General features: G+C 42.0%; 3 protein-coding genes across 5 annotated transcripts in view; 1 reads left to right on the plus strand and 2 right to left on the minus strand.

The window, feature by feature from the left end:
• Positions 1-126, minus strand: part of LOC111851312 (protein turtle homolog B-like) — a 41,174-nt gene extending 41,048 nt beyond the window's left edge. The window contains exon 1 of the mRNA XM_023826112.2: positions 16-126. Within this exon, the coding sequence (XP_023681880.1) occupies positions 16-43 (28 nt within the window). The 5' untranslated portion in view covers positions 44-126. The remainder of the gene's footprint in view (positions 1-15) is intronic.
• Positions 88-8,935, plus strand: LOC111851314 (junctional adhesion molecule 3B-like). Its single transcript, XM_023826116.2, has 9 exons — positions 88-206; positions 4,084-4,149; positions 4,271-4,384; positions 4,649-4,801; positions 5,018-5,220; positions 5,349-5,448; positions 6,059-6,188; positions 6,629-6,683; positions 6,838-8,935. Exons 1-9 carry the CDS (start codon positions 158-160, stop codon positions 6,871-6,873), a joined length of 906 nt encoding a protein of 301 aa, XP_023681884.2. The 5' UTR covers positions 88-157; the 3' UTR covers positions 6,874-8,935.
• thyn1 (thymocyte nuclear protein 1) lies at positions 8,369-12,359 on the minus strand. Of its 3 annotated transcripts, XM_023826121.2 has the most exons (9): positions 12,212-12,351; positions 11,864-11,947; positions 11,616-11,659; positions 10,911-11,101; positions 10,753-10,821; positions 10,546-10,638; positions 10,154-10,249; positions 9,789-9,939; positions 8,369-8,754 (listed from the first exon to the last, which is right to left on the minus strand). In XM_023826121.2, exons 3-9 carry the CDS (start codon positions 11,647-11,649, stop codon positions 8,708-8,710), a joined length of 681 nt encoding a protein of 226 aa, XP_023681889.1. In that variant the 5' UTR covers positions 11,650-11,659; positions 11,864-11,947; positions 12,212-12,351; the 3' UTR covers positions 8,369-8,707. The 3 variants fall into 3 exon arrangements, with proteins under 3 accessions (XP_023681889.1, XP_023681888.1, XP_072557232.1); XM_023826120.2 differs by lacking the exon at positions 11,864-11,947 and having other exon boundaries at positions 12,212-12,359; XM_072701131.1 differs by lacking the exon at positions 12,212-12,351 and having other exon boundaries at positions 11,893-11,947.
• Positions 12,360-12,376: the final 17 nt, after the last annotated feature.

The raw sequence follows: 12,376 nt of genomic DNA on the forward strand, positions 1-12,376 counted from the left end.
GAGCTTGTCACGTACCGTAGTTGTTCCACATCAGTGTATGCATTGTAAAGGGACATGGCCGTGCAGGACTGCGGACACCCTGGCATCCTCCCCATAGCCCCAAACGGCTGCCACATGCGCATATTACCCCAGGAATAAAGCGATAATCTCCTCCAAGATGGCGATGCGACGGTTGGTCAGTGCTGTGATCCTCTTCTCAGTGCACCGTGAGTCAATGGCGCGTTTGTCGCGCAGTGCGGATCGCATCCGTATCATACCTGTATCGTTTTCACCAGTGTGAACAGCAGTTCATATGCAAAACCCAGCAAATTATTATGCACTTAGCTAAAGGATAGGTTAGCTAAATAATTAGCTTCGGATCGGATGCTGTTTTACTTATTGCTAAAGTAATCAGAACAATGTTTACGAATCAGTTTAATATACGCTGGTAATTCAGCGGTACAGTGGTAAAGGAGATATACATTTTACTGGTAAAACAGACTTACCTGCTTATTTATTATATTTATTATTAAGGGTCCAAAGGACGAAGTCCTTATGGACCATTATTATTATTATTATTATTATTATTATTATTATTATTATTATTATTATTATTATCATTATTATTATTATTATTGTTCTTGATTATGTTATTAGTGCTTACTGGTGGATGTTGCATGAATTTTGCAGTCTCAGATACTTACGTTGTCCATCTGTGCCCATCTGATGAGTATATACTACGGTGACAGGTACTAGGAGCAGGTTGACCTGAGCATTCAATTGTCCAGACCCCATACCATCAGTTTGGACCTATTTGGACCAGATATTTGTAGATGATTTTTTCTCATCTCTTTGCCAAAGTGTACTCATCTGGAAATGCTACATATTCAGTGTAATACGTTATGTCATGAATAACGTCACATCACGAACAACATGAACACTCATTTTTAGCAATGCATGTTAAATAGTTATTTTAGCTAACATTAGTATCAGATAAGCAAGGGCAGGGTGGGAGTTATTTTAAAGCATCCAAGCTACCGGTTGTTTGGAAAGCGGGAATCTGACCGCACTGGACAGATCACTCTCCATTTTGGACCAATGCCAAGGGCAACGCAGAAGAGCTTGTCTATGTATAAGATTCAGACTTTTCATTCATTACTGTGCAAGCTTCATAAGAAATACTAAGTTCATTATATTATTATCACTAGGAACAATCTGTTACTATTGGTGAATACAATGCAATAGAGATTTGATCTACTGTCATTCTGTTGTCCCAAAGTGCTGAATTTGGGAATGTCTTAAGATAAAATCTACTGTTATGCTGGCAGCACAAATTCTAAGCCTGTTGTTGTGTCTGGATGCAGTTTGGGCCACAGGCAAATACTGTGGGACGTTTATGTCATAGTTACTGTTTCAGACTACAGTACATTTGCATGTATTGTGTTGTGTGGAATGGGTTACCTTTTACCATGGGGGTCCAGGTCAGGCCCAGCCCATTTGATCATAAGACTGTGCTTCTCCTTGTCTGGGCAGATGTCACCCAATGACAATTACATGGGTTTGGACTTTAAGAGGTGTACTTAGAGCGAACCCGTGACAACACAGAGCGAACATGCAAGCAACATTTTGTCCAGTCACTGTGCAGATCTATTCCATGTCTGACCTGCCTGGAACCATGTTTAGATGTAAAAACACCACATATCTGAAATAACCCACATTATATGTCATTACCATTCAATTGTGGAATGATAACACACTAATCAGGACACAGAGAGGCAGCATACAAGCAAAGGTGCGTATAAACTGTCACACGTATTTCCTCCCATGAAATATAAAAATACAAAAAATTAAACAACTCACAGCTCCACAAACTCAATTTTCTTCTGAACATGAAACGCTCCAGAAAAAAAATCCACCCCAAAACTGAATTACGTTTTAAAGTTACTTTTTAAAACCAATGACTAAGCAGTGAAATTGCTAACATAAATGTAACCTGATTGTAAATGTGGCGTGACCGGCAATTTAATCATCCATAGAAATTTCAGGTCCTGAAAACCCGTAATGAGTAATGAGCTGTCCTTAGTGCTCTGAAAGAGGATGCAAAAATACTCACCAGAATATGGAGTAAAACAGCTTAGCGCCTCTTCTTTTTCTCCCATCTCAGCGATTGTTACCGGCCTCAGAAGCTGCCCCCACCTTCTCTGGGAGGGTTAGGGGTTACAATTTGGATTAGGGGGGATGGCAGCTTGTTTGGATTTTCACAGCAGCTCTTTGGATGCCGGCTAGGTAGCAGCTAACTCTGTCAGTCAACACACTGGGATTGTGTGTCCTCAAAGCTGCCCTGACCAGCATAAAGTGACCCGAATGTGAGCTTTATTCATTTTCAGCCTTTTGTTTTTTTTATCTCTACATGAGCACGATGGACGTTTTAATTTTCCAGTTCAGTGGAAAGTGGAGAGTTGATTTTAAGAGCAGTGTCTGATTTTGTTTTTCTAAATCGTTTTCTGAAATTGCACCATAATAAGAGTGTAGTCGTTTTGAAAGGCCAAACGTATTAAAAATCATCACTTTTTGTGAAGTCTGGGTTTGTAGGTCTGTAAGCCAGACCACACTGGGGATCTGTTGGAATGGAACAATCTGATAATGTGTTTGTAACGTAAATGCTGTTTTTCACTGATCGTTACCCTTTCTCGTATTTCCATTATGGGCTTTTTGCGGATGAACCCTGCATTCAGACTAGCGACAGTCAGACAGTCAGATGCAGACAGACCCAGATGCCTTTTGCTTGTCTGGCGTACTGCACACTTCGGGAAGGGCACTTCGCAACAAAATTGAATCGAGCTGAAATTCTCTTAATGGATTTGAAACGCAGCCAGGTGCAGTCGTGTGGGTTAACGCTGTGCTCTTGTTGAATAAATAGAAGATTTGAATCTGCCCTCAGATGAGCATTACAACTCAAAACTATTACTAGGTATAAAATAAACATTGATATTAAAAATACGTTTTGTAGCTCCTAATGACTCCTCCTAGTTTACCTGGACTCATTTATTTTTAATGTCAATACTGAGATTAAAAAAAAAAAACTACAGTAACACTTACCTTAAAGCTGTCAGCTATAATAGATACCTCCATAATAAATTCTAATGGTCAGTATAAGAATTAATAAAGCATTATAACATATCTATTGACAGCCATAATGTGTCATAAGCTCCAATGAAGCTCTCATCTATAATGCACTACAGATACCTTCATAATGCATTATAATGGTCAGTATAAGAATTAATAAAGCATGATAGCATCTCTGTTGATAGTTATAAGGCATTATAGTGTTGATTAGAAACTTCATAAGCTCCAATGAAGCTTCCATCTGTAATGCACCATGGATACCTTCAAAATGTATTACAGTGGTCATTATAAGAATTATGGATGCTTTTACTGCATTAGGAAGGTATCTATAGTGCATTATAGAGGAGAGCTTCATAAGGAAGTCATAACGCATAATGAACATGGCTATGATGTGTTATGCCTTTTAGTAAATATTTATAGCCATGTTTATAATGCTTTATAAATGCAGTATAATATGCTATGCATGAGTTCTTTGATTCTTAAAAATGTTATCAAATGTTACCAAAATTACTTTCTGGAATGATTTTTAAAGAAAAAAGAGTAAAGCCTGCTTTTGTGTGGGGGGTGGTTCGGTGCGTAGAATTGTTCCCATGGGGGCACCCCTTCTCTGTGACCTTGGCGTTTGCATGTTCTGGCTGTGTTGTATGGACTTTCGTTGGGTGCTCTGGTTTCTGTGATCCAAAGGCATCCATTTAGGTTTGCTGCTGTGTGTGTGTCCAGTGATGGACTGGCTTCCTATCCAGAGTGTCCCCTCCTTTGGGTCTTATGTCTCCCACAGTGGGCTTGATGCCCCCATGACCCAGTACTGGATAACATGCGCAAATAAGTACAACACAGTTTGTCCCCTGCATACACTGGATAGTTTCCAGTGAGCAGTGAGCAAAAAGACTTTGTCATTGAGTGGTTTTTGCTAAAACATGGTGCTTATATGCATGGATGGAAAATGCACGTGGGTTTGAAGTTGTCTTTCTTTTCCAGTCATCACGACATTTGCTGTAATACTCAGAACCACAAGCAGCAGCCTGTGGGCTAATGAGTATGAATGTAAGTATGAGCTGTAGGCCTCTGGCTGTGCATGCAAAGCGGCATGTTTGTCACTGAAGGTTTGTGGTTTCCAGCTTGTGATTACCTGAGAAAATGAGATCCATCCCCTCTCCCTGTCCAGCAACTGAGCTCTCCTGTCTGATCGAGTCCATCTCCACAAACAATCCCAGAATTGAATGGAAGAAAATTACAAATGGAAAACCCAGCTATATTTACTTTGAGAAACACATTTCAAGTAAGTGCACATCCATTTCTATGTGGAAAAATTTGCAGTGGTTTAAGACCTGCTGTGTGGATCTTAAATCAGAGGTGCCCCAAGCTTATGACATAGGTCATCATAGCTCATAAAATTTAACATGGTGTTTGTAAACCAAGTTGACCTTGACATTAGAACGATGCCCTATCAGGTTGTGTTAATCTGTTTAAGTGTCTAAGTCACAGCCATGCATTGGAGCTGATGTCTTCTAAGTAGGAGTTGGGCTCAATGTTTGACTTGCAGGGGATTTGGAGAACAGAGCATACCTCAAAGAACCTGCGACCCTAGTGATCACCAATGTCACCCGCTCGGACACTGCCCAGTACCGCTGTGAGGTCACAGCCCACATGGACCAAAGGACCTTTGATGAAGTTTTGATTGACCTGGTTGTTAGAGGTACGTTTCTCCTTTGTGGCCTGGAATTACTGAATTCCCGTTATTGATTGTGCTTATTTTTAGCAGCATTTTTAAAAGCATTGAACCGTTAAGGCGTCTTTGGTAACCATGGAAACGTTGATGAGCCATTCTGAGGTTTGTAACCTGAGATGCACTGGCCACATGAGCGAGAGCCACGTCAGTTCAGCTGAGGTGCGTGTGTGTGTGGGGCTGCAGTGCGACCAGTAGGACCCAGGTGTGGGGTGCCCCGGGCGGTGCCTGTGGGTCGCCCAGTGGATCTACGCTGCTCTGAGGGCGAGGGGTTCCCGAAGTCACGGTACCACTGGTTCCGAAACCAAGAGGAGATTCCCCTGGATCCCAGGAGCAGCCCACGGTTCTTGAACTCTTCGTACACGCTGAACAGAGAGACCGGCAAGTTGGTGAGCCGCTGAGGCAGATGGGCGGGGCTTTTGTGTGGAGATTTGAGTTTGGAGGGGAGGGGGTGGGTAGAGAGATGGTGGGCCCTAGGCAGGCTTTACAGTAGGTCAATGTCTCTTTCCCTCCCCAGTCATTCAGGGAGGTGCGGAAGGAGGATTCGGCGGAGTACCACTGTGTGGCGAGGAATGAAGCTGGACACGCGGAATGTGCTGCACAGACCATGGAAGTGTGTGAGTGTACACAGGGCGTAGCAGCTCAACGCAGGCACTGACACACGTATGTCCATGTAAACATGTATGTTCTGAGGGAGCTTAAACAGTGTGTTGATCTAATTTGCACTCATGCTTATTGCTATGAATAAATGAATAAACTGTCACCCTCGCCAGGAGAAGCGGTGGAAGAATAATCCTGATGACTTAATTAATAAAGAAGATAGTAGATAGATAGACTTTATTGTCCCCGAGGGGCAATTTGGTTTGCAGGCAGCAGTCAACACAACCAACACATATGTAAAAAGATATATGGAACTTATTTGGGCAGAAAATAATAATAACATAGATTCTGTGCCTACCTGCTGTTTCACACCCCCCAGTATAGATGCCCAGAGAGGTTCCAGTGCCTACATACTGGTCTACATCCCCCAGTATAGATGCCCAGAGAGGTTCCAGTGCCTGCATACTGGTCTACATCCCCCAGTATAGATGCCCAGAGAGGTTCCAGTGCCTGCATACTGGTCTACATCCCCCAGTATAGATGCCCAGAGAGGTTCTGTGGGTAAATGCTGCTCGAAATCCCCCAGTATAGATGCCCAGGGAAGACCTGTGTCTGCATCTTTTTCAGATGAAGTCAGCTTGGTGGGGAAGGTTCTGGGTGCGCTACTGTTGGTTGGCGCCCTGCTGGTCGTCACCCTGGGCTTCTGTTACGCCTATAAGGGAGGCTATTTTGTCCAGAGGAGCGAAGCCAGAGACAGGTGAGTCAGGACAGTGAGAGGAGCGGGATGTGTGCATGATGTTAGCATTCTGTTCTTCAGTACTATCCAAAGCTCATTTGAAAGCTGGGACAGTCAACAGCTTTAACATGTAACATACCAACATCTGGTTAGAATAGCATATGAAATGCCACACGGTACGAATGGTTCCCTCCCTGTTCTGGCAACATCCTAACATTTCCATCACACTAGAATTATCTATCCATCCATGTTCCACATTGTTTAGTACGGGGTCACTGTGTAATTTGAATATGTTGTCAAAATGTAAAAACAGATGCAATTTTTAAAGCATTTCATGCAGATTGACAAATGATGTCCCCAATAGTCTTATATAGATCCATCTTTTCTAGAAAGGCAGACAGGGCACGTACACTCTGCCATAAATGCTAACCTGATGCAACCGATGATGAATTTTCCTGCAGCTACAAAGCTTCTGAGAGCAAAGACGCGGTGGATTGCATCACACCGGAAGATGAGGTGAGACCGCACCAGCGGGGTTCGAGTTTTTAAACCATTAAAGAGACACGTTACTGTATAACTGTGTGCCTGAGTATCGGTTGTGCGATAAGATCATCAGAGGAAGAGGGACAAGAAGTGAGGAGCATAGCCTGTTTTTAATGTCTTTCTGTAGGGAGGCTTCCGACACAAATCCTCCTTCATCATCTGAGGAGGACGAGGGTCAAGCTGGCTTGCGAAGGTGGTGTGGGTGGAGCCTGCAGACCTGCAGCCCAGTGGCCAGGCTCTATGGCAGCAGCAGAGTGCCAAAAAGGTGACCTTACCCACAGCAAATTCCACGTTTTGTTTTCTTCCCGTGTTACGACTGTGAACTAATCATTTTTACAGATCAGCCGTTTTATATATTAATAACATGTCTTCCACAAAGTTCTTTTATCTGGTTTGTACAGCTGACAGTGATTATGCTGTTCCTTTTTTATTCTGTGGCTAAGCAGAGCTGAAGCTTGTATCCAAAGCAATGATTTTATTCCTTTATATACCTGTATATATTTACTGGGCAGATTCGGGATGCTCTGGGCCCTAGACTCTAAGCCCATATTCTTAAACACCAGGTCCGTGGTGCCTGTTAACTTTCCAACAAACTTGTCTGACTCTTTTGATGGTATTTTTATAAAACCAGATTTAAGCTTATATTTTATATTTATAAGACATTACCCAATGAATAACTGAACAGGTGTAATACGGGACATTCTTCATACTCTGTATATGTTAATTGGTTAATAGATTTCGTAATCACTTCTTCAGTAGTTATCTTTTAGATAACATCAGCACTCTGTAGCCAATACATTGACTTTTTTAGTCATTGGCTACACTGTTTTAAGAGAAATGTCTATTTTTAAATGCATGTAAATTGTCTGTTTTACTTGACTGCAGAATATTAATTACTTTTGGCTTCAACTAGAGTGTCCACTTTTAGATACAAGCTCATCTTGTAAGCAGTGTAGAAGCAGACAGGATGCTAGTCAGACTGTAATGTTTATCTTTGCATTCCATGGCATCACTGCAATGGATTCTTTGCAATTTAGCAATGTGATAAGTTGCATACGTGTCACCATCATTATTATCATGTGTAGGCTCATAATGCTTGATAACCTTCTGATCTCGGCACATTTGCTGTAATTTATCACTGCTTCGAGCCATGATCAAACACCTAGTGATCTGCATACTTATTACGGGTTTTCAGTGTTACAACAGTTGTTTAATTTTAGGAGTGAAAACTCCTAAACACTGCTTTGCTCGATGCTGATCATGTATAACTTCTCCAACACACCGCTGTATTCAATCCTTAACAGTGAATGTCCTGTCAGTGGTCAGACCATTTCAGTGTCTCCCCCTTGTGGGTGTGCATACATATTTTATAATGAAAGCTTCTCACGAGATCAGTGTTTGCTAGCTTAAGCTCCTAAACGCCTCTGATCCTTCACAATTTCAAAAAAACTTCAACGGGAACAGCCCTTAATTCCAGAAATCATTCCAACTGGAATCTTATTTCCACTGTTGAACATTTTCAGAAGTTCTGGTCCTAGAATATAAGGGATTTTCTGAGCAAACCAAATACCATATTACTGCCCATGCCAGAAAATCTGGCCCAGAGTAAATTTCATACCAGAAAGAATGTGCTAAAATCAAGTTGCACAATCCATTAATGCAGGACAAAATTACTGGCGGTGCTTTAATTGTGGCATTCAAGGTTTCAGCAAACAATCTCTGCAGCATTACAATTCTTTTTTCATTGGAAAATGTATGTTTATAATTTGATCTATGCAGCCTGTAACAGGTGAGCTAGCTTTTAGCCTTTATAACTGGTCGCTATGTTTAGCATTCATGGAAAATGAACACACTATCGGACTGAGAGTTAAAAGAAGAGTTTCAAGGAAAAAAGCAATCACATGCACCCAGGCTAGAGACTGTTATAAAGAGTGCAAGTGCCCTTGAAGAGATGCCATCACATGGTCTGTCCAGGGGAGGGAAACAGGCCTGCATCCCTAAATGGGATCTCTGTCCTCCAGACTCAGCACAAAGTCAAACTCTTCTGAAAAAGCAGAATAACAAAACAGGAATCAGAAACAGCAGCAGCAGTACATGCTACGGCCGTGTGGAATACTCATGCCAGCGTGTAACAGGTGTTAGGATCCGGTGCAGTGAATGCAGTTTGTATTTTGACCATGTTGACTCTTCGCTGATTAAACACTGTGGGCAGTCAACTGTCAAAACGTCTGTGTGTGTCTTTATTGAAGGGTATAGACCTCTAACTCTCCCATCACACTTCCAGATAGTAGATATACAGCTCTGGAAAAATTAAAAGACCACTCCCTATGAAAAAAAATCTAATCATTTTTAAATCCTGGTTTAATCCTGGTTCTGCTGGCAGAAGGCTACACGGCAGGTTGCTTCCAGGCTCAAAATTTCTAAGACTGCAGTGCACAAGAACAAGGTGAAGCAGGAGATACTGGGAACAACCAGAAACCAGCCAGGTAGAGGGCAGAAGAGACTTTCTAATGCCAGAGAGGACTGTTAACTTATCCGACAGTTTCTTAAGGATATTAGGGTGATATCAAGTGACCTTCTAAAGGAATGGGAAACATTAAGTGCAGGTGTGAAGTGCACTGCTAGGACAGCTCATGTCAGGGTCCTAGAAGCAGGACTGAAGTCCCATAAAGCAAGGAAGAAGCCCTTCATTAATGAGAAACAGAGAAGAACCAGGCTGCAGTTTGCAGAAGAAAAAAAAATATTCACAGGCACAAACCCATAAACTGAGAAATGAGTGAAACAAAAAATTGTGCTGTGGTCTCTTCATTTTCTCCAGAGCTGTATTTGACAGGTCTGTCGTGGATCGAAGACCATTCTCAGTGCCTCAAGTGACCAATCGATAATTATCACCCAAAACAAAAAAAACATATATATAGGTTATATTATGTGCAATTGTGTATATACATTATATATAAAGTAATCACACACATATGCACTGAGAAATCTGTTATATATTGTAAACATTCATAATCATACATATCATTAATCCCACCGCACACATAAAGGTCCTACAAGGTTATGGTAACACACACTGACCTGCAGAGAGAGGCTGCACGGACAGGCGTGCCCTAGTGAAGAGAGCCAGGCTTCCGAGGGCCCCGCCCTCCGCCTTATGCTGCAGGTGGTACTTCTTCAGCTCAGCCAATGGGAGGAAGCGCTTGGTCATCCTCTCAAACCGCACGTCCACCTGGATGGCAGCATGGGAGGATGTGAAAAATGAGTGCAAGTGGACCTGGCACATGGCCACCTAGACAGGAGCTCCAGTATCGACGGATCCGACGAGACGCGGGGGGATAACAGCAAGCGCAACACGCACACACTCAAAACACAGATGGCTTCAATTTAGGCTGCAGCTAGTTTTATGCTATTTTTTAATATAAAATCAGACAGAAAATCCTGACCATATACCACTTGGGGTTTTCCGGCTTGCTGGAAGCGTCGTAGTGGGCGTCACTCCTGTCAAACTGGGTGTGATCCACATATGCTTCTTTGATAATCTATAAAACAAACACAGCCTGTGAAATAGACTAAAATCATACTGTGAAAATAATAAATAATAATGCTTCAACCTGGGCCAATTAGAACATCAGTTTGTTTTTTCCTAAAGCAAGTAAAACACAGATTTGTTAAGGGCTGCATGATTTGAATTTTAAATAACTGGACAAATCTATTTTCTAATAATATCATGATTATTATTTTCCCTCGTTATTGTTGGCACAGCGTATCTGGCCTGCGACGGACCAGCATCTAACAACCCAGTGTGGTGTCTGCTCATGACAGTTCTCATTCACACCTTCATGAGCCCAGCGATTCCAGGCTCCTTACAGTTGCTGTGGTAGAAGAAGGCCAACTGCTGTACCTTCATGTCCCTCATGAAGTTTCGAGCCTGCAGGAAGGAGACACCGACTGAACATCAGGAGACACTGCTGTGTCTCACAAGTAGGAGAAACAAACTCCGCAAACCATGGGGGGGGGGGGGGGACGAGCACCCTCCTCTCACCTGGTAGTTTCTAACTCCATCCCAGCATCCTGTCTGATTGGGAAGAGCTTTGAGGTCCTCAATTCCAAACTGCAGATTCCAAACAAACAAACAAACAGTCTGACACATTTGTGTTGCACATTCTGATTGGCTGACTAGCCTGTTGGCGTGGAGATCACCTTAACATCAACGCCATTTTCAAATCGGCTCTCCGGTTCTGACTTCATCAGCCAGTGGCAGTAGGCCGCTTTACCAACTGGTGCATCTCTGTCTGCCCCTTCCTTCCCAGCAGACTTTGACTTTTGAGTCTTTTTCCTTCTAATCTCTGTTTCCTCAGTAACCTGGTCAGGAGTGGCCTCTGCAGATTTAGCTGTGGATTCACCATGTTAGATAGGTAAATGTAGTTTTTAAAATAAAACCATGGCTGTCTTGTAATGGATCATGGGTGTAATTCACCATAATTGCTGGTTAAGTGCGTGACACACATTCATGTAGTCATGTACAGAAAATGTCTGAATTCTTGCAATTTCCATACTTTAACGTTACTATAGGGCGCTATATAGAATAATGTTGCAAACTTCTCTGATTTAATATAGAAAAACCATATATCAGCAGCTAAGTGGCTCTGTGTAGCACTGCAGCTGCACACCTTAAATCCTGAGGGTTCATATCATAGCCCCGCTTCATCTGTGGAGTTCGCATGTTTACGGAGTGTTGTGTGGGTTACCTCCCGCAATGCAAAAAGGGCGTTATGTGAACTGACATCTCTAAATTGCCCGTTGTGTGCACTATGCAATGATTAAGTGCGCTATGTATGCTGTTATGTATACCAAGCGAGTATAAAAAACATGCCAAAAAGGATGTTCCCTTTAAAATGTACTTACCTGGTCGTCCTCGAGCACGCTTCTTAGGCGGCATGTCGCAAATTCTATTGTACAGAACAAATGGCCTTTATTATGAATTTGTATTGTATATAGTTATTACGGCATGGCATCTATAGATTTCGAAGAACTCAAATTAACCACGATCCGAGTAATGAAGTTTTATTTAAGATGATTTTGAAATCTATTTCACCTAAACCTCATACAATATGTACGTCAATCAAAAAACATCGCTTTCTAAAGAGAAATACCTTTTTACGTATGATGCGTCATGACTGACCTACATATTCCGCGAAGCATGGACGCGAAGCTGCGTATGTGACGTATATCGTACGCTGCAAGCAAAATGGACTGGCTGTTTAAATGTCCAAGTAACGAGCCCTGCAGTAATCAGTGTTTTTCAAATTCATAAGAACAAGACCATTGTTATTCGGCGTATGTTTATGTATGAAATCTGAAACTGCACATTGCAAACGAGATTAAATACACTCCTCATTCTTAATATGCGGGAAGTAAACGATACAGATCAACGAGACTCAATCTACAAACATAACTCATGATATCGAGAGTAGTGGAGGCAAGGGAAAAAATATACTTACTAGTGTAGTCCTAAGAAAATTTTGAGAAAATAATTTTTAAAAGAAGATCTGTAATCACTGAAAACGAAAAGGATAAATTTAATTTACCGATAACGTTACTCCCTCTATCGGCCAATTTAACCAGGTAGACTACATTACCCATAACTGATGGTATATGCTTTAGAT

This window comes from Paramormyrops kingsleyae, chromosome 17, assembly GCF_048594095.1.
Source record: "Paramormyrops kingsleyae isolate MSU_618 chromosome 17, PKINGS_0.4, whole genome shotgun sequence".
Classification (NCBI taxonomy): domain Eukaryota; kingdom Metazoa; phylum Chordata; class Actinopteri; order Osteoglossiformes; family Mormyridae; genus Paramormyrops; species Paramormyrops kingsleyae.

Bases quoted from the DNA above. Each gene is read 5' to 3' on its own strand.
- LOC111851314 (XM_023826116.2), top strand. From the start codon at position 158: ATGGCGATGCGACGGTTGGTCAGTGCTGTGATCCTCTTCTCAGTGCAC. The intron at 207-4,083 runs GTGAGTCAATGG...TTTCTTTTCCAG, and splicing joins GATCCTCTTCTCAGTGCACC to TCATCACGACATTTGCTGTA. The intron at 6,189-6,628 runs GTGAGTCAGGAC...ATTTTCCTGCAG, and splicing joins AGGAGCGAAGCCAGAGACAG to CTACAAAGCTTCTGAGAGCA.
- thyn1 (XM_072701131.1), bottom strand. From the start codon at position 11,912: ATGCTTCGCGGAATATGTAG. The intron at 10,822-10,910 runs GTGATCTCCACG...TGGAATCTGCAG, and splicing joins AAAATGGCGTTGATGTTAAG to TTTGGAATTGAGGACCTCAA. The intron at 10,639-10,752 runs GTGAGAGGAGGG...TCCTTCCTGCAG, and splicing joins ATGGAGTTAGAAACTACCAG to GCTCGAAACTTCATGAGGGA.